At 45.3% G+C, this 21,688-nt stretch overlaps 1 protein-coding gene across 1 annotated transcript; it reads left to right on the top strand.

Annotated features, from left to right (window-relative positions):
* Nucleotides 1-4,146: 4,146 nt before the first annotated feature.
* LOC144603895 (QRFP-like peptide receptor) lies at nucleotides 4,147-14,181 on the top strand. The gene has a single exon (XM_078417691.1). The coding sequence runs from the start codon at nucleotides 4,839-4,841 to the stop codon at nucleotides 6,174-6,176; it is 1,338 nt and encodes a 445-aa protein (XP_078273817.1). The 5' UTR covers nucleotides 4,147-4,838; the 3' UTR covers nucleotides 6,177-14,181.
* The last annotated feature ends 7,507 nt before the right edge of the window (nucleotides 14,182-21,688 follow it).

Here is a 21,688-nt window from a genome sequence, read left to right as displayed (position 1 = left end):
TTACCTGGGTAAAACTTGGTGAAGCAAAAATTAAAAATATCTGCAGATGACAGAAAGCTGAAACAAAAACAGAAAATGATGGAAACACTCGGCAGGTCCGGCAGCATCAGTGGAAATGGGAGCAGCGTTAATGTTTCAGACCGATGTCCCTTCATCAGAACCACACTGATTTTTATAGAATTGTGAAAACGCACACCTCCAGATTCAGGGACAGTTTCTTCCCAACTGTTGTCAGGCAACTGAACCATCCTTCCACAACTAGAGTGCAGTTCTGAACTATTATCTACCTTTGACTGGAATTTAATGACTTAATCTTGCTCTAAACGTTATTCCCTTTATCATGCATCTGTACACTGTGGATGGGTCGATTGTAATCATGTATTGTCTTTCTACTGACTGGAGAGCACGCAACATAAGCTTTTCACTGTACCTCAGTGCATGGGACAATAACCTGACTAAACTAGGAAACCAGTAAGATTGCCAACTCCTTTCAAAGCTTCTGATTCCCATTAATATAAAATATTTATTTTCTATATCCACCTATTGATTTACAATTCATTTACTTCTCAAAAACTGTCTGCTAAACTCCAATTCTCTGTGGATGGACAATAAAAGACATGCTTTAATCTTGTCTCATTGATCATGTTGGGGGAATAGTTTACTGCAGACAACAGGAACTGATGATGCTGGTATAATAAAAAACACACAAAGTGTTGGAGTAACTCGGCGGGCCAGACAACATCCCTGGAGAACACGGAGAGGCAACGATTCAGCTCGGGACCCTTCTTCAGACTGATTCCTATCTCCTAGTCTGGCTGAAGGTATCACAAAATGCTGGAGTAACTCAGCGGGTCAGGCAGCATCTCAGGAGTGAAGGAATGGGTGACGTTTTGGGTCGAGACCCTTCTTCAGACTTTGATCAGTCTGAAGAAGGGTCTCCACCTGAAACGTCACCCATTCCTTCTCTCCTGAGATGCTGCCTGACCCGCTGAGTTACTTCAGCATTTTGTGATACCTTCGACTTGTACCAGCGTCTGCAGTTATTTTCCTACTCCTAGTCTCGCTGTTTTATTGTCACCAGGTGTTGCGTCTGATAGTATCTCATTAATGCCCCTCAGGTAGCAACAGGTTCAGCTATGCTCATAGTCACACTATCAGCATCTGAGCAGATTTTTATTTTATGCCTGTAAAAACACATAAAAGGATGACTTTAAAATTTGTTTATCCATTCGACATACCCCCGAGGTGCATTTGTGATCATGTTGTGCGGTTTTTACACGTTGTGAGATAATCTGTGCGTCCCTGTTTTTCACAAAGGCAGAATGCAAAAAAAGGAAGGAGTCCATTTCTAATTGATAAACGGAATAAATATTCAAACCAGGAAGAATATCTAGTCAGCATTCGTGGAGAGAGAAACGGTGTCAACGTTTCAGCTGGTAATGCTGCCTCCTCACAGCACCAGAGACCCAGGTTCGATCCTGACCTCAGGTGCTGCCTGTGCGGAGTTTGCACGTTCTCACTGGGACCGCGTGGGTTTCCTCAGGGTGCTCCGGTTTCCTCCCAAAATCACAAACCCGTGCAGGCTTGTGGGTTAATTGGCCCTCTGTTAAAATTGTGCAGGAAGTGGATGAGAACGTGGGGTAACAGATCTAGTGTGAACAGGTAGTGTGAAATGGTCGCAGTGACTCAGTGAGCCAAAGGGGCCTGATGCCATTCTGTGTCTCTAAATTAAACACTGGCCGTATTTTGTCTGTGCAATGAATTGCTTAATTAAAAATGGTTTTAGTTCGTTCAGGAAGGAACTGCAGATGCTGGTTTAAACCGACGATGGACACAAAAAGCTGGAGTAACTCAGCGGGACAGGCAGCATCTCTGGAGAGGAGGGATGGGTGATGTTTCCGGTCTGAAGAAGGGCCGCGACCATGAAACGTCACCCATTCCTTCTCTCCAGAGATGCTGCCTGTCCCGTTGAGTTACTCCAGCTTCTTGTGTCTATCTATGGATTTAGTTTGGGCTGGTCACGACGTTCCAAAGTGTTTTACGTCCATTGTAGCATTGTTGAGGTGCAGTCAACGTAGATCCCTCAGTCACTCAGGGGTAACCTTTTCACACAGAGGGTGGTGGGTACATGGAACGAGCTGCCAGAGGAGGTAGCTGAGGCAGGTACTATAACCACATTTAAACGACAATTGGACAGGCGCTGGATAGGAAAAGGTTTAGAGGGAGATGGGCCAAACATTGGCAGGTGGGGCTAACATAGATGGGGCATCTTGGTCGGCGTAGGCAAATTGGGCAGAAGGGCCTGTGTCCATGCTGTATGACTATGACTATCTTGGTTGGCAAAGGCAAGTTGGACTGAAAGGCCTTTTCCACTCTGTATTACTCTTTGACTCTATTTTGGTTGGAATGGGCAAGTTGGGCCGAAGGGCCTGTTTCCACGCTGCACGACTCTATGACTCTATCTTGGTTGGCAAGGGCAAGTTGGGCCGAAGGGCCTGTGTCTGTGCTGTATGACTCCGTGACACTAGCATGACCTGGCTACAGCTGTGGCGGTGAAGAGATCTCCACCGAGCTCCCCTCCTCTGTTCTGCAAGTCGTTGGACGACCTCACTTGAAAGACTCGTGTGGCAGATGGCACGCAGTCCTGATGGGACCCACTGCCTGTGCCAATGACTGGAGTCGAGTCTCAATCCCCTGTTGCCCGACCCCGGGTGAAGGCGTAGCTGACGGCGTGGCTCTGGGTGATGTTTGGAACCCACCAGCTCCTCCTGTCTGAGGCTCGTCTCTTGCACAGTGTACAGGTGCTGGCGCCCAGACAATAGACAATAGACAATAGACAATAGGCAATAGACAATAGACAATAGACAATAGACAATAGGCAATAGACAATAGACAATAGACAATAGGTGCAGGAGGAGGGCCATTCGGCCCTTCGAGCCAGCACCGCCATTCAATGTGATCATGGCTGATCATTCTCAATCAGTACCCCGTTCCTGCCTTCTCCCCGTACCCCCTGACTCCGCTATCCTTAAGAGCTCTATCTAGCTCTCTCTTGAATGCATTCAGAGAATTGGCCTCCTCTGCCTTCTGAGGCAGAGAATTCCACAGATTCACAACTCTCTGACTGAAAAAGTTTTTCCTCATCTCTGTTCTAAATGGCCTACCCCTTATTCTTAAACTGTGGCCAGACGGCCAGAGGGAATCGACTGTCTCTTAACCCCCCCTCTCGGGGCCAAAGGGGGACAACCGGCCATTATCCAGTCCAGCCTCAACAGGGGACCTGTGCAGGAAGAAGAAGAGGAAAGTTTTTCCAATTGAACAGTTGCTGCTCAGGTCTCTCCAGAGTCCTCTGGACTACCACCAGTGTGTTGTCAGCCCTGTGATTCCACACGCACGATTCTTCGGGCTGAACTTCCGACCTCTTTGTCTGGGCTAAAGATTTTTTTCTCTCTCTCTCTCGTGTGTTTCGTTTCATTCGCCCTTTTTTTGAGTGGATAATAACCTATTGCTGAGACGAGGGCGTGCAGTCACTTACACCCAGAGCGCAGGAGACGGAGAGATCTGGTGGAAGAAGGGCTGGTGGAAGAGCGAAGACAAGGGAGAGAGAGAGATGAGCGCAGGTACTCGGAAATAGAGAGGAGTTAGAGTGAAAACTCAATCTGGGCGAGCGGGGAGGGGGCGGGCGGGAGCTTGGAGAAGCCAAGAGGCGAAGAGAACAAATTAGGAATTGTAGTTTAGAGCGAGAGAGGGTGAGAGGGAGGGAGAGAGGGAGAGAAGGAGAGAGAGAGAGAGAGAGAGAGAGAGAGGAGAGGAGAGAGAGAGGAGAGAGAGAGAGAGAGAGGAGGAAGAGAGACGAGGAAGAGGAGAGAGAGAGAGAGAGAGAGAGAGAGGAGAGAGAGAGAGGAAGAGAGAGAGAGGAGAGAGAGAGAGAGAGAGAGAGAGAGAGAGAGAGAGAGAGAGAGAGAGAGAGAGAGAGAGAGAGAGAGAAGAGAGAGAGAGAGAGAGAGAGGAGAGAGAGAGAGAGAGAGGAGAGAGAGAGAGAGAGAGAGAGAGAGAGAGAGAGAGGAGAGAGAGAGAGAGAGAGAGAGAGAGAGAGAGAGAGAGAGAAGAGAGGAGGGGGAGGGTCGGAGAGAGAAGAGGGAGGAGAAGACACCAGAGAGGCGAACCAAGAACGTGGTACAACAGCAGAACTGGAAGACCACTGAGAAAGGCAGAGTGGGTGATACCCGCCTGAACCCGATGGGAAGCGGCGGGAAAGTAGGAACGGCGAGTGGAGCTTAAACCCGAGTTGCAGAAGGTGGATGTGTTGGGATGTGAAAAGGGGCGCACTGGTTTCTAGCCGGCGGCTCTGGAGTGGGGGGAAACGCCAGCAACTTTGCCGGGGGTTAGTGAGTGGTGTGTGCGGCGTTGGCAGCGAGAGAGAGCCGGCCAAGCCTTGGTCGCTGTTCTTTCAGCACCACTAGCTGTTGAAACAGCGAGCGGGCGGCGTCCAAAGCCCCACCGACAGAGACTTCAACCGACCATCAACGAGAGAGCACGTCGTAGAGGGTAGGAGGGCAGGAGAAATCACAGAGGTGGAGGCAACTAGAGGGGTCTGAAGAAGGGTCTCGACCCGAAACCTCACCCATTCCTTCTCTCCCGAGATGCTGCCCGACCTGCTGAGTTACTCCAGCACTTTGTGAATAAAGATCAACTATCAACGAGGCAGACAGCAAGGAATATCTCTTCCTATCCAAGTGAATCAACCATCCATCCCTGAGTCGTTTGGGAAGATGTACCAGCACACCTGGAATGGGGAGTGAAGGTGGGGCGGCGTTAACTCCTGCAACATTCTGCCTATGAAGATTTGGGCCAAGAGGACAATGAATCTTTCCCGTAGCTTCCCCTATCCGCTGTTCCCAACCACGGGACACCTCGCCAAGAGCAACCTTTCCTTCTACATCCACGGGGACCTCGACAACCTGGAGAATATCTTGCTCACCATCCGAGAACCTGCCACCATCGCCCTGACGGTGATGTACGCCATATCTTTCGTCGTTGGCTTCGTCGGCAACGTGATGTCCATCAAGGTGCTGACCGGCAAGAGGCACGCCAGGTTACCCGGGGTGAGCGCCACTCGCAGCCTGCTGATAAACCTCGCCGTCTGCGACCTGATGGTTGTCTGTGTTTGCATGCCCACGACTCTCGGCTACCAGATATACAAAGCCTGGATCTACGGCGACTTCATGTGCAGGGCTGCCCCGTTCACCCAGGCAGTGTGCGTCTCTGCCAGCGTCCTCAGCATCACCGTTATCAGCGTCAACAGGTACTACAATGTGCACAACCCATTAAACGCCAGATCGTTCTTCACCTGGAGAAAAATCTTCTGGACCATCCTGGTCGTCTGGCTTCTGTCCTCCGGTATCTGCATGCCCCTGGTCTTCATGAACAAGTTAAAAGAGATTGACCCTGCGTTCGATGTTCCCTTCTGCAGTGAGGTTTGGTCGCATGTCAAGCTGAAGCAAGCGTACAACTTTATCCTCTTCTGTGCCCTGTACGGCTTGCCGGTGCTGTTCAACCTGGTGATCTGTTTCCTGACTTGGCGCAGACTGTGGAGCACATCCACCCACTTCAAGGAGTGCGATACCAGGAACCATGCCCTTCCATCGTCCAGGTTGAAAATCCGCAAAAAGATCGCCAAGATGGTGGTGGCTTTGGTGCTCCTCTTTGCCCTTTCCTGGTTGCCCTTCTACCTGGTAGATATCTGGCTGGATTTCAACTCCGAGGTCGTTTCAAAGGACAGCGAGGCGTCGTCAGAAAGGATCATGCACTTTCGACCATTCGCCCAGTGGCTCGGCCTCACCAATTCCTCCCTCAACCCAATTTGCTACTGCTTCGTCGGGGATCTGTACAGGTCGGCCAAGGAAATCAAAAGTAAATACAGGAGAACACTAGTTTCTCTCTTCAACTATTCCTTATCCGAAGGCTCCACCAGGTCGACCATCCCCAAACTACTTTCTTACAAGGGGTCTTGTCGGATATCTGCACAAGAAGTCAACTTTGTCGAGTCTAAGGAGAGGAAGGTTAAGGACTGCTGTTCGTCCCGTGGCATTTCTGAGACTTCACTGAGTACATGCCACCCACTTCCAAAACCTACTGTTGAAACGGACAAAAATGACACCAGCAACAACAAATAGATAATCTGCTACGTATAGATTTGGCATTGTTTTTGGCATGGAATTAACACGTTGTCACTGATTAATCCATTGCTGCCATTTTCAATTCAACCAAAATGTTGAACCCTACGTAGATGAGAAGAGTTCGCGTTGTTGGGTAGCCTCTGCATAACCAGTGCAGAGTTGCATAAAGTCAAAGATTGCGATAAATGTAAAAACATCATGGACATCTTGGGAAACCCAACATCATTCATGATTAACCATGGACCTACTTACCTGTGTATGTCCTTTATACATAGGTTACCAACTGTCTGATTTGGTAGACCAAGCTTGTCTCAATGCTGGGTGATCTTCATCCCCATCTTCATCCCCATCTGGCCATATCATTCAAGTATTACTCTGCACAGTTAATGTTCATGTGCTTTTAAACCTTCGAAAAACCATCATGTATGCTCTCTTTGCATTAGGTGAGCACTTCCCGGCACCAAATTCCTGCATGGCTGGTGAGAATGCTAACAACATTTTTCTTTTCCTCTCTCCGATGTACTGAAATTAATTTCTGGCTGCCTGGCTACTGTGTAAGGTGAAATCAAGTAATTCAATATATTAATGTACCTGGCATCATACGTCTGTCTGTTTGGCTCAGTGTTCAAATATGAATCTTTAGGGGGAGGCTCTGTTCACACTGAGACCTTAAGAATGCAGCAAGTGTAAGAAAACATTAAGATTCAACTAATTTCATGCTTCTAATTTCATGATTATCTTAATAACATACAACGGCTTTAATGATTTTTTCCTTTCTGAAGATGGAACGATAACTCAAGTGTGGCTTTGAGATTTAGCTTTCAAATTGTAACTTATTGCTGTGCATTTATCTTCCAGTTCATACCAGTGATTATATCTCAGTTACGGATCTTAAAACTAGAGTCAATTGGAGTTTAATATGGTCACACTCATGTAATACAATCTTCCATAGAGTCATAGTGATACAGTGTGGAAACAGGTTCTTCAGCCCAATTTGCCCACAACGACCAACATGTCCCATCTATCCATCTACACTAGTCCCAACTGCCTGCTTTTTGCCCATATACACTCCAAAGACTTACAGGTTTGCAGGTTAAATTGGCTTGGTGTAAATGTAAATTATCCATAGTGTGTGTAGGATAGTGTTAATGTGCGGGAATCGCTGGTCGGCGTGGACTCGGTGGGATGAGAGGCCTGTATCTCTAAATTAACTAGCCATTTCTAGACTTTAGTCTTCCAAAGTTCATGGGGCCCTCTGTCTTGTAACAGCACATCGGCTCCTGTCCACAATATTCTTTCAACGGGAAGGAATCTAGGCTAAAAACTTCTCTTCATATTTAACATGGGTGTAATGAAACAAGGAGGTTTCAGGGACTCGGATCAATGATGGAGAAAGAACTTCAACCATATGAAATAAAAAATGAAACACTTATTAAAAATAACAATAAAACACCAAGAAAGCAGCAGTGAGTCTTACACCTTCCTACTGCACACTAGGGACTCATTATAAGTGATAGAAGTAGAACCAGGCCATTCGGCCCATCAAGTCTACTCCGCCATTCAATCATGGCTGATCCATCTCTCCCTCCTAACCCCATTCTCTTGCCTTCTTCCCATAACCCCCGACACCACATACTAATCAAAGTATCTTCTTTAGCGGCTTGATCTAGTGAACTCGAGGGTCTTGGCACAGTTTCACATCTCGGTCCAAAGTGTTCCGATGAGCTCACTGGGTTCATGTGCTTTCATACTCAATAACCTCACACTTCTACCTGAATCTACAGACAGCAGTCAACTGTGTTTTGTTTGACGGGCACAAAATGCTGGAGTAACTCAGCGGGTCAGGCAGCATCTCTGGAGAAAAGGAATGGGTGACGTTTCGGGTCGAGACCCTTTGAACTAGGTATGGGGACAAGGGAAGAGAGTTGAGCTAAATCTCGGGGGTCCCTGGGGAGAAAACGGGCAATCACGGTGGCGCAGCGGTAGAGTTGCTGCCTTACAGCGCTTGCAGTGCCGGGGACCTGGGATCCCGACTACGGGCGCTGTCTGTACGTTCTCCCCGTGAGCGCCGAGGTTTTCTCTAAGATCCTCGGTTTCCTCCCGCACTCCAAAGACGTACAGGTCTGTAGGTTAATTGGCTTGGTGTCTGTGTAAATTGTCCCAAGTGTGTGTGGGATAGTGTTAGTGTGCGGGGATCGCTGGTCGGTGCGGACTCGGTGGGCCGAAGGGCCTGCCTGTTTCCGCGCTGCATCTCTAAAACTAAACGAAAACTAAAAGTTTGTCCTGTCTTAGTGCATGATCCGAGGCCTCACGATTTACTAGTTCTTCCAAGGAAGCAAGATTATTTTCCTAAGCACCTAATTGTTTTTTCTAAGCGAGCCAGCTTATTCAATTAATGCTGTTGGCAGACAAATCCATTTTTCATGAGAAGCCTATTTTTAACCCTTGCATTACAATGGGAGAAATCACAATTCATTCACACAAGACCCCACCAAGTTGAAGAAATGCTAAAGGATGAACAGTCAGATGAAGAGTCGCTGGACAGCCATCTTTTCGTCATTTCTCCTCCCTCCGTCCGGCTTTACATTTCACTCCTCCTCTCCTCTCCTCATCTGACACCTTTTTGACACCTCTCCACCTCTAACCTTTGTAACCTTCTCCACCCATCTGCCATTCACCGCCTCCCCTCACCCGTATCCACCTATCGCTCGCCAATGTTTGTCCTGGCCCCACCTCTTTTCCAGCTTTCTGCTCCCTACTCCTAACAGTACGAGGAAGGGTTCTGACCTGAAACCCCCTTATCTGTCTGAAGAAGGGTCTCGACCCGAAACGTCATCCATTCCTTCTCTCCCGAGATGCTGCCCGACCCACTGAGTTACTCCAGCATTTTGTATCTACTTTGCCTGTCCATTCCTTTCCCAGATGCTGCCTTACCCCGTTGAGTTCCTCCAGCACTTTGTGTTTTGATCAATTAAGGCATTAATTTGCGAACCGACAATGGAAAAAGAACCATGGTGGCTTCGATGTTTTGTTCTGGATTCCAGCATCTGCAGTTCCTGGTGTCACTTTTCATTTTGTCTGCCAATCTTCAGTCATTTAAGAATCATTATTGCTGATCCCATGAAATAAGTTGGAAATAAAACGTGGAATTCTCTGCCACAGAAGGCAGTGGAGGCCAATTCACTGGATGTTTTCAAGAGGGAGTTAAACTTAGCTCTTGGGGGCTAACAAAATCAAGGGCGTTGGGGAAAAAGCAGGAACGGGATACTGATTTTGGATGATCAGCCATGATCATATTGAATGATGTCGCTGACTCGAAGAGTCGAATGGCCTACTATTTGGTGCACCTATTTTCTATGTTTCTACGTTCTCGGATTGGTGAGACGACTATCTGTCAAGGTTTGCCAATCCTTAAAACACCAAATTTAAAAATATTTATTTGAAAACATTTAACGATGTTGTCGATCAGTTGCAATATTACCGCCATCTGCGCTATTTTGTAATAACTTAACAAAGCTATGAGTGAAAGAAGCTTGAGATAACACATCTAGATCTAGGAGGTTAACATTAGCTGTGTCTTCCCCTGGACTACACCCACGTTTGGGTAAAGCCAGGAAAATAACTGCTAAAATGTACCTGGGTTTTGACAGAGACATAAATAACAAATTGTGAATTCTCCTAATTTAATTGTAAAGCATCGATTCTTTACAGAGTTGTCGCAGAAGGAAGAATGCAAATGCCCCGTGAACTGTGAAACATTATTTTATAGAATTGCTTCAGTTTCTCAGTAGACCCGTACAATCATGTGCATAATGTAATAAGTGAAGCTTGTCATTTATCTGAGTCTGCCATTTCCAAAATCTGTCTAGTTTTAACAGCTGTGACTAATATTTAATTATTAAAGTGGCCGATTGCAACATCTAAAGCTAATAAGCCACACTATTAGGTTTCAATAGACAATAGACAATAGACAATAGACAATAGGTGCAGGAGGAGGCCATTCAGCCCTTCGAGCCAGCACCGCCATTCAATGTGATCATGGCTGATCATTCTCAATCAGTACCCCGTTCCTGCCTTCTCCCCATACTCCCTGACTCCGCTATCCTTAAGAGCTCTATCCAGCTCTCTCTTGAATGCATTCAGAGAATTGGCCTCCACTGCCTTCTGAGGCAGAGAATTCCACAGATTCACAACTCTCTGACTGAAAAAGTTTTTCCTCATCTCAGTTCTAAATGGCCTACCCCTTATTCTTAGACTGTGGCCCCTTGTTTTGGACTCCCCCAACATTGGGAACATGTTTCCTGCCTCTAACGTGTCCAACCCCTTAATAATCTTATACGTTTCGATAAGATCTCCTCTCATCCTTCATGTGTAGGAAGGAACTGCAGATGCTGGTTTACACCAAAGATAGACACGAAAAGCTGGAGTAACTCAGCGGGTTAGGCAGCATCTCTGGAGAGAAGGAAGGAATAGGTGATGTTTCGAGAGCTATAGAAGGTACATAGAACATGTTTATCAGCCATTGGAGTTGTTGTTCTGTGTAGGTTTTAGAAGGGTGCTGACCCAATACCTTTAGTTAAGAGATATAGCGTGGAAACAGGCCCTTCGACCCAACGCATCCTCGCCCACTATTGATCACCTGTTCACACTAGTTCCATGTTATTTTACCTTTGCATCTTACACACCAGGAGCAATTTACAAAAGCCAATTAAGCTACAAACCTGAACGTCTTTGGAATGTGAGAGGAAAATTTGGGGACATATTTTGCACTAAACGTTATTCACATTATTCCCTTGATCATGTAATCTGTACGCTGTGGACGGCTCAAATGTAATCATGTATTCCTTTTCCACTGACTGTTCAGCACGCAACAAAAGCTTTTCAGTGTTCCTCGGTACACGGGACAATAAACTAGACTCAAACTCAACTGGAGAACCCGGAGAAAACTCACGTGGTCACGGGGAGAACACACAAACTCCTTACAGACAGCACCCATAGTCTGGATCGAACTCGGGTCTCTAGTGCTGTGAGGCAGTGGATCTACTGCTGTGGATCATCTCCTATCTATGTTCTCCAGAGAAGCTGCCTGACCCGCTGAGTTACTCCAGCACTTTGTGTCTTTTTTTTTTCTGCATGATATGTTTATTCTACGATTTCTTTACATCTTCTCCCCAAGCTGTTGGTTCAACCACATGTAACAAAGAAAATGAAAGTGTAGGAAATAACTGCAGATGCTGGTTCAAACTGAAGATGGACACAAAAAGCTGGAGTAACTCAGCGGGACAGGCAACATCTCTGGAGAAAAGGAATAATTGACGTTTTGGGACGAGACCCCTTCTTCAAACCTTCTTCCTTCTTCAGTCTAAAAAAGGGTCTCGACCCGAAACGTCACCTGTGCTTTTTCTCCAGAGATGCTGTCCGACTCACTGAGTTACTCCAACTTTTTATGTCTATCTTCATAGAAAATGAAAACTATGATTTTTTTAAAAATCCATTGAGATGTCACAACTTTCGATGAATAAAAGCCGCAACTAATTGATTTGCTGAAAGCGTTAGATTTAATTAAGTTCGGCAATGAAAGTGAGAAGATACTGTACAATGTCTTTAACTTCCCTGGGTAGCTCAGCAGTTTTGCTACTTAATTTGTCAGTACAGTGCTCATTTAGAGGCAAACAGAATCAATCAGTTGTAGCATCACGTTACAGTAGATAATCAAATTTTTAAAGATTGCTACATCTTACTTTGTTAATGAGGACAGTATTATGCATTCATTCATGCCGACAAGCCTGCATTATGATAGAATTATTAACAAAAGTCAATGGATATTTTTAAGGCAGATATAGATAGATTCTTCAGTAGTGCGGGTGTCAGGGGTTATGGGGAGAAGGCAGGAAAATGGGGTTGAGAGGGAAATAGATCGGCCATGATTGAATGGCAGAGTGGACTTGATGGGCCGAATGGCCTAATTCTGCTCCTATCACTTATGAACTTAAATGGCAATTATAAACAATTGTCAAGATTGATAGTTTTAAATTAAGTTCTAGAGTGAAAACAATGAATAGTTTACGTTATGATAAACACGTTTCAGGATATACTGAACAAATCATTTTATTATATGTGTCTAGTAATATGATGTAAATACAATGTGTAGAATGGAACTGCAGATGCTGGTATATGCCGAAGATATACACAAAGTGCCGGAGTAACTCAGCGGGTCAGGCAGCATCACTGGAGAAAAAGGATGGATGCTGTTTCGGGTCTGAAGAAGGGTCCAGACTTTGACTCTGGAACTAGTGTGCTATGATGCTGAGAATTATATTCTTCACTCTGTATCTTCCCCTTCGCTTTTCTTCTGAAGAAGGGTCCCGACCCAAAACGTCACCCATCCACGTTCTCCAGAGATGCTGCCCGACCGGCTGAGTTACTCCAGCACTTTGTGTCTAACTTTGATGTGAATGTAATGTTGATATTACCGAATGTGTCGTGGGATGCATTGCCAACTCGGATTTCTAAAACAGCCTTGCACGATATCTATCTCTGCTATATTGGCAGTGCAAGCAATGTATCTATATTAATAAACCTCCTAACTAACCTAAGGCACCAAGTTGCTGTCATGCTTAATTGCAAGATGTGGTCAAAGCATGACATTAATTTATGAATAAAATTAGCTTGTCATGTTCAATCAGGAGGTCAATATTTTGTACGGCTGAAAATCGGTACTTTGGATCTCATGAAATAACGTTTTGCAGCTGATGTCTATAACTCCTAATCCCCAGCTAACGGCATAAATCATACAGCCACCTGGTTTATCGCGTCTGAATCTAGTTGCAATATATGCATTCACCGTTAGGTGTAAAACTAAAGTGCAATGTCTCTGAAAGTGCTGACTGTAATGCATTGTTGCTATCTATTAAAAAAATAGTGTGTCGTTAGGGTGACATTGGTGCCATTGACTGCACAGGTGTGCCCATAGGTGAAGGTGTGGAAATAAGGTTTACACCAGGACTATTAAGTGTATTCAGACTACAATCATTCTGGAACCTTGTCCATCTTAAGTAGTCCCACATATGACTGCTGTCTCCATGAATACAAATTGGTATTATTAGCATTGCAAAATTGTGAATCAGTGTTATAACCATCCATTCAATATGCTCCTCTGTGTCGGTATTTTTTCACAGAGCATAGAACATAGACGGCGGCACATTGGCGTAGCGGTAGAGTTGCTGTGCTGCCTTACAGCACCAGAGACCCGGGTTTGATCCTGTCAATGGGAGCTGTCTGTACGAAGTTTGTACGTTCTCGCTGTGACTGCGTGGGTTTTCTCCGGGTGCTCCGGTTTCCTCCCACACTCCAAAGACGTGCAAGGTTTGTAGGTTAATTGGCTTCTGTAAATTGTAAATCGACCCTCGTGTGTAGGATAGTGCTAGCGTATGCAGTAATCGCTGGTCGATGTTGTCGTCTAAAGTCTAAAGAATACAGCACAGGAATGTGCCCTTCGGCCCACAATGTTTGTGCCGAACGTGATGCCATGTTCAACTGATCTCATGTGCCTGTACACGATCCATGCAAAATGATCCTTTCCTGGGATTTAAGTAAATAAATAGATTAATTCTTGACCACTGCCAAGGAGGGTAGATTCAAAGGAAAGCTTTAAGCTACATTTGCAACACGTCTCTCGCTGGCTCTTTCAAGATGTGGGGGTCCCTATTGATGGATAGTGGATCACGTTGCATGGCTTAATTTCCAGAGGATGTGCAGCATTTGTAAAAGGTTCACAAATATTGTTATCAGTTTTGAAATCCTTTCTTTCACATTGGATCTGAGTGCTAAACTAATAGCTTAAACTCCTGCATAATTTACTCCATGGAAAAGTTCAATCGGAAATGGTCATTTTAATTCCTTGTGATATTGGTTCACATCAGTTTGTACAGTGAAAGATTTATTGCTCGGTAACATTGAATATCTGTAAGTGATGTGCAAATAAAATTATTTCTGTGTCTGACATGAGATGTGATATTGTCTCTTTTTTTAAAATTCTCAATTAATAAATAAATTGCATGTCGTTAATGCAACTCCAATAACGCATTCAACATCTTTATTCTCTCAGTTATCTTTATGTCACAATTATGTCGATTTGTACCAGCACCTGCAGTTATTTTCTTACACTTTATGTCACAATAAATTGAAAGTCACATTCAAGAGTATTTGTAGAATCAAGAACTGTCAGAAAATAATTTTGCCATAAAATTGACCGTTGCTAACAAATATGCAAATAGGAAAATTGCATTTCTGATTGTGCGCTAGTTGTGTGTAGCATGACGTGCGTGTGCGTGTGCGTGTGTGTGTGCGTGTGCGTGTGCATGTGTGTTATAGAGTCATAGAGTCATACAGTGTGGAAACAGGCCCTTTCGCCCAACTTTTCCACAACGGCCAACATGTCCCAGCTACACTTGTCCCACATGCCTTCTTTTTGGCCCATATCCCTCCAAACCTGTCCTATCCATGTACCCATAATGCTGGAGTAACTCAGAGGGGCAGGCAGAGTTAGTCCAGCCTGTCTGACTGTTTCTTAAACGTTGGGATAGTCCAAGCCTCAACTACCTCCTCTGGCAGCTCGTTCCATACACCCACCACCCTTTTTGTTTGAAAAAGTTCCCCCTCAGATTCCTATTAAAGCTTCCCCCCTGCACCTTAAGCCTATGTCCTCCGGTCCTCGATTCCCTTACTCTGGGCAAAAGTCTCTGTGTTAATGATGAATTAGCTCTTTGCGTGACATTTCTAAAAGGAAGTCTGTCGAACTCACATACACATAAAACCTCATGGGCAAATTGGGAGATTGCCTTCAGGAGAGATGGTGAGAGGAGAGAATTAACATGATAAAAAACAAGGAGGCTACCTGGAAAATCAATCCAATGCATATATATATGGGAATGTGGAAACTTTGAGCTCGACTAAGGATAGCAGAGTCAGGGGGTATGGGGAGAAGGCAGGAACGGGGTACTGATTGAGAATGATCAACCATGATCACATTGAATGGCGGTGCTGGCTCGAAGGGCCGAATGGCCTCCTCCTGCACCTATTGTCTATTGTCTATTGTCACCCTGTGCTCGGAGCTCTGCATATACATCCATCATCCGGTACTGAGAGTCAGCTGAATGTTCATTAAAACTCCAAAAATAACATGGAGTCTTAAATGCTGGGCATGGGACAACTGTGATCTTGAAACAGCAATGGACGGCGCGGTGGCGCAGTGGTAGAGTTGCTGCCTTACAGCACTTGCAGCGCTGGAGACCCGGGTTCGATCCCGACTACGGGTGCTGTCTGTGCGGAGTTTGCACGTTCCCCCCGTGACCTGCATGGGTTTTCTCCGAGATCTTCGGTTTCCTCCCGCACTCCAAGGACGTGGAGGTTTGTAGGCTAATTGGCTTGGGTTTGTATACTTAGTATAAGTGTAAATAAGTCCCAAGTGTGTATAGCCTTGTGTTAATGTGTGGGGGATCGCTGGTCGGTGCGGACTCGGTGGGCCAAAGGGCCTCTTTCCACGCTGTATCTCTAAACTAAACTAAACTAAACGAAAGGTTCGGGAAACAGCCCGATAGCAATCATGGTGTTGACTCCAACAGAGCCTTGCACTTGTTTAAGAAACCCTTTCGCAAAGCCCTCAATGTTGACTGCAACTGTCAAACTAAGGAAACTAAGGAAAAGTGGAAATAAGTATAAATAAGACGAGAGACCAAACATTGGACTTACATTGTGAGTTCTGGAGCTGAATTTAAGACACCAAACCTGTTTCTTGTTCACTCATGGGCATTTTAAGGTTATGGCCGAAACTCGTGGATTACTAGTCCAGCCACATAACCTCACCACGAGACCGTTCTGTTTGATTCTGCAACTAAAGACTCGGTGGTGATCAGAGTTGACTTGATTCAACTGAAAACCAATTTCACAGAGAAACGTGACAGAGAACCAAAATTCCCCATAACATAACTCTGAACAAGCAGTTAATCAATCTCTGTCACAGGTACTTTGTTCTTGAGTTGCAATATGTTCTGCTGAAGTAAGATTTGATTCGGAAGTAATTAGCCAGTAATGTGCATTTTTTTAACATTGATCCTAACATCACAGCCTCCCAGATTACACAGAAAGAGTATTCAGTGAACCATCAGTCATTTTAGTTTCCTTGTTCTCCTTTAATTTTTCTCTCAGAATAAAGATGGTGTTTGGAATGTTGCGACTCACATTTTAGTTCAGTTTAGTTTAGAGATGCAGCGCAGAAACAGGCCCTTCGGCCCACGATAGTCCGCCAAGACCAGCAGCGGTCCCTGCACATTAACACTTCTCTACACACACCAGGGACCATTTTTTTTTACATTGATACATTTATACCAAAATCAATTGACCTACAAACCCTGTGGGAGGAAACCGGAGGTCTCGCAGAAAACCCACACAGGTCGCGGGGAGAACGTACAAACTCTGTACAGACAAGCACCCGGAGCCAGGATCGAACCCGGGTCTCTGGCGCTGTAAGGCAGCAGTTCTACCGCTGCGCCCATCGAGCTGTAGAGTTGGAGTCACGCAGTGTGGAAACACTCCCTTTGGCCCAACTTGCAAATAAATGAAGTGGATTTTAAGAAGTGGTTTCAAAGGGGAAAGGAGGTGAGTAGATAGAAAGGGAGGCATCATCAGTCAGAGTATTGAGTGTAGACGTCGGGAGGTCATGTTGCCATTTGTATAAGATGTTGGTGAGGCCGCACTTAGAGTGTTGTATTCAGTTTCTAGGCACCATGTTATAGGAAAGATGTTGTCAAGCTGGAAAGGGTGCAGAGAAGATTTACAAGGATGTTGCCAGGACTTTGGGGGTCTGAGCTATAGGGAGAGGTTGAGTAGGCTCGGACTCTATTCCTTGGAGCGCAGGAGGATGAGATCTTGTAGAGGTATACAAAATCATGAGAATAGATCGGGTAGACGCACAGAGTCTCTTGCCCAGAGTAGGGGAATCGAGAAACAGAGAAGATTTAATAGGAACCTGAGAGGAAACTTTTTCATACAAAGACTAGTGTGTGTCTGGAACAAGCTGCCAGAGGAGGTATTTGAAGCAGGGACTATCGCAACATTTAAGAAACCTTTGGACAGGTACATGGATAGGACAGGTTTAGAGGGATATGGGCCAAACGCAGGCAGGTGGCTCTAGTGTAGATGGGACAGGTTGGTCGGTGTGGGCAAGTTGTGCTGAAGGGCCTGTTTCCATACTATGACTCTATGTATGACTCTACGATCAAAAATTAGAAACACGTCCCTTTAATTAACTCAACTTCCCATCTCTTACATGTTGGCATTTTTGTGAAAAACTATTAACCCACTGAGCAGATTGAAACAATTACTGCAACATTAGTATCATTTGGTGGTTTCCTGCAGCGTGTATCTGCATTCTAAAATGCGCTAAATCCTATTATCTTGTATTTGTGAATGTAGGTAATTAACATCAATTTACCATGCAAATATATTTAATGAGTGCCTCTGGGATGCCCTTACGAAATATCTTTCCTTAATGTTTTCACACCTGCTTGTAATGTGTTTATTAAACACGTGTGGCTTCCTTCTCTGAATTATTTTTCCTCACAGAAACACACACTGCTTAAGCAACTGATGAATTAAAGATTTGAATGAAAATGTATTTTATTTAGTTTAGATTAGAGATACAGCGCTGAAACAGGCCCTTCGGCCCACCGGGTCCGCGCCGACCAGCGATCCCCGCACATTACCACTATCCTACACAGCCTTGGGTCAATTTACACCTCTGCCAAGCCACTTAACCCACAAACCTGTACGTCTTTGGAATGTGGGAGGGAACCGAAGATCTCAGAGAAAACCCACACAGGACACAGGGTGAACGTACAAACTCCGTACAGACAGCGCACGTAGTGAGGATCGATCTCGTGTCTACTGGCGCCGTGAGGCTGCAACTCTACTGCTGCGCCACCGTGCCGCCCATTTTGTGAAGTACTCATGAGCATATTTCACTCTTACAATGTTTTCTGATGTCTCATAGCCAATTTAAAAAGTAGTTATGAGTAGGATGGAACTGGAGATGGTGCTTTACACCGAGGATAGACACAGAATGTTAGAGTAACTCAGTGGGACAGGCAGCATCTCTGGAGAATGTGGATAGGTGACATTTGTGTAGGATGGAACTGCAGATGCTGGTTTATACCGAAGATGGACACAAAATGCTGAAGTAACGCAGCAGGTAAGGCAGCATCCCTGGAGAAAAAGGATGGGTGATGTTTCGGGTCAGAACCCTTCGTCAGATGGAAAGATAGAGGTGGGGGCAGGGGGGATCTGGAGGCGAGAAAAGGCCAGAACAGAAATGCCAGCAGTTTCCATGTAGAGCTATCAGCAGTACATCTGGGTACGTGTCAAGAGGTACAGTGAAATGCTTTGATTTGTATGCTATCCAAACAGAGCAGATATACCATACATAGATACATTGAGGGATATGGGCCAAACGTGGGCAGGTAGGACGAGTATAGCTGGGACATGTTGCAGAGAGAAACATAGAAACATAAAAAATAGGTGTAGGAGTGGGCCATTCGGTCCTTCGAGCCAGCACAGCCATTCAATATGATCATGGCCGATCATCCAGAATCAGTACCCCGTTCCTGTTTTTCCCCATATCCCTTGATTCCGTTAGCCCGAAGAGCTAAATCTAACTCTCTTGAAAACATCCAGTGATTTGGCCTCCACTGCCTTCTGTGGCAGAGAATTCCACAGATTCACAACACTCTGTGGGAAAAAGTATTTCCTCATCTCAGTCCTAAATGGCCTACCTCTTATTCTTTTGTTGGCTGGTGCGGGCAAGTTGGGCCGAAGGGCCTGTTTTCACACTGTATGATTCTGTGACTCTATGTCATAGATACAATCAAATCAAACTTAAATACAATAGGTAGACACAACATACTGGAGTAACTCAGCGGGTCAGGCAGCATCTCAGGAGAGAAGGAATGGGTGAAGTTTTGGGTCCAGACCCTTCTTCAGACTAAATCAGTCTAGTGGGAGAGCCTAGGACTAGAGGTCATAGCCTCAGAATTAACGGACATTCTTTTCGGAAGGAGATGAGGAGAAATTTCTTCAGTCAGAGGGTGGCGAATCTGTGGAATTCTTTGCCACAGAAGGCCAAGTCAGTGGATATTTTTAAGGCAGAGATAGATAGATCCTTGATTAGTACCAGTGTCAGAGGTTATGGGGTGAAGGCAGGAGAATGGGGTTAGGACGGAGAGATAGATCAGCCATGATTGAATGGCGGAGTAGACCCGATGGGCCGAATGGCCTAATCCTACCATTTTCCTTATGACCTCATAAGTCTCCCATGGTCATTATTCCCCCTCCCCCCCCACATGTGAAGTACCATTCCACCCATTGGAAACATCCTCCCACTTCCCATCATTGCAAAATCCATTAAGCCAGCAGTCCCATTCCCCTATTGCTTGTCGAGTGTCTTTCCGAGTCCCTTTTGGACAGGCTGCAAGAATCACACTTGCTGGGCTAAATGCCAACAGGTCAATCTACAATAGGTCAATGGGGAAATCCATTTTCAACATAGCTTTACACAGAGAACCCAACGACACTGTTCAGTGAATCTTACAATTCCCTGAATGACTTTTATAATCAACACTGGAGCCATTTATAGTCTAGTTTCCATTAAATAAAACTATAATAATTTGAAACCCTGATTTTCATTTAACAAGGAATATAAACAGCACTGGTTAGAGAATTGGATCGGGAGAAATTTATTGTCTTTAGTTTAGACTTTGGACTTTAGAGATACAGCGTGGAAACAGGCCCTTCAGCCCACTGAGTCTGCACCGACCAGCAATCAATCACCCCATACACTAATATTATCCTGCACACCAGGGACAATTTACAATTTTTACTAAAGCCAATTAGTCCTACAAACCTGTACGTTTATGGATTGTGGGAGGAAACCGGAGCACCCGGAGAAAACCCACGTGGTCACAGGGAAAACATCAAACTTCGTACACACATCACCCAAAGTCAGGATCGAACCGAGGTCTCTGGCGCTGTAAGGAAGCGACTTTACCGCTGCGCCACCGTGCCGCTCCTAAATACAGAATCTATGGAGATATAAGAAATAATTACTGATCGATATCCTCTGCTGTAATAGTTTCCATTCTCCTCCCTTTCCCCTCCTATTTATGCCACCAGCATCCACAAAGACTCTTCACACCCCTGCAACAGTCTGTTCGAACTTCTACCATCGGGCAGACGATACAAGGCCTTCTACGCCCGCACCTCCAGACTCAGGAACAGCTTCATCCCCAGGGCCATAGCTGCCATGAACCGGTCCTGCTGAGCCGGATGGTCACACCGCACAGCGATCCAGCACAGATCTACTTGCACTTTATTCTGTTTTAAAACTGTTACAATTTGTTTCATTGGGTTGTTTAAATTAATACTGACTAGCTAATTAATTTATTGCATCGTATGGGAGGCGCATTCCCAATCTCATTGTACCCCTGTACAATGACAATAAAGATATATTGTTTGTATTGTATTGTATTGTATTGTATTGTATTGTATTGTATAGTATTGTATTGTATATTTAGTAGATAGAGGTACAGGGCAGGGAGAGGGGAGGGGGCAGTCTGAAGGAGGGTCTCGACCCAAAACGTCACCCATTACTTCTCTCCAGAGATGCTGCCTGTCCCGTTGAGCTACTCCAGCATTTTGTGTCTATCTTCGGAGGGGGATGATAGACAGATGTCTGGAAAAAAGGCCAGAGTTGAAAATGCAAAAGCGGCCCCGTGGCGCAGTGGTAGAGTTGCCGCCTTACAGCGCCGGAAACCCGGTGCGGTCTGTACGGAGTTTGTTCGTTCTCCTCATGACCTGCGTGGGTTTTCCCCGGGAGCTCCGGTTTCCTCCCACACTCCAAAGATGAACAGGGTCGCAGGTTAATTGGCTTGGTAACATTGTAATTTGTCCCCTCTAATGTGTGCAGGATAGTGTTAGTGTGCGGGGATCACTGGTCAGCACAGACTCGGTGGGCCGAAGGGCCTGTTTCCGGGCTGTATCTCGGAAGTAAAAACTGAACAAAAAGTTTGAGATCAGGGTTGTAAAGTAGATCGAACAAAGAAAACGTTAGCAAGGCTAATGAGCAATGTACAGAGATGGTGATCAATTGCTCAACTTTACAAAAAAACTAAACGCATAAAGGTTGAAGTTGAATTCATAGTAATGAAATACTACCACAAATAACAGTGACTGATTATATAGATAGCAGGTCACAGCAGTGCATTTAAAGAGTGAACATCATTTTTTGTTTGATTGTGAGGTTAATCATTTGGGGACCTTCAATTACTGACGCTTGTCTTTCAATGTTTAATCAGAGAATGAATTTTTCAATCACTGGAATCTGAAGTTCAAGTCAAAGCATTTTACACCGCAAGTGACTTTAACCTTCATAAGCTCTAAGAGCAGAATTAGACCTACCA

The sequence above is a fragment of the Rhinoraja longicauda genome, chromosome 21, assembly GCF_053455715.1.
Source record: "Rhinoraja longicauda isolate Sanriku21f chromosome 21, sRhiLon1.1, whole genome shotgun sequence".
NCBI lineage: Eukaryota > Metazoa > Chordata > Chondrichthyes > Rajiformes > Arhynchobatidae > Rhinoraja > Rhinoraja longicauda.
This window is presented reverse-complemented; position numbering and strand designations above follow the sequence as displayed.

Excerpts from the sequence above, each read along its gene's own strand:
- LOC144603895 (XM_078417691.1), top strand. The coding sequence starts at position 4,839 with ATGAAGATTTGGGCCAAGAGGACAATGAATCTTTCCCGTAGCTTCCCC.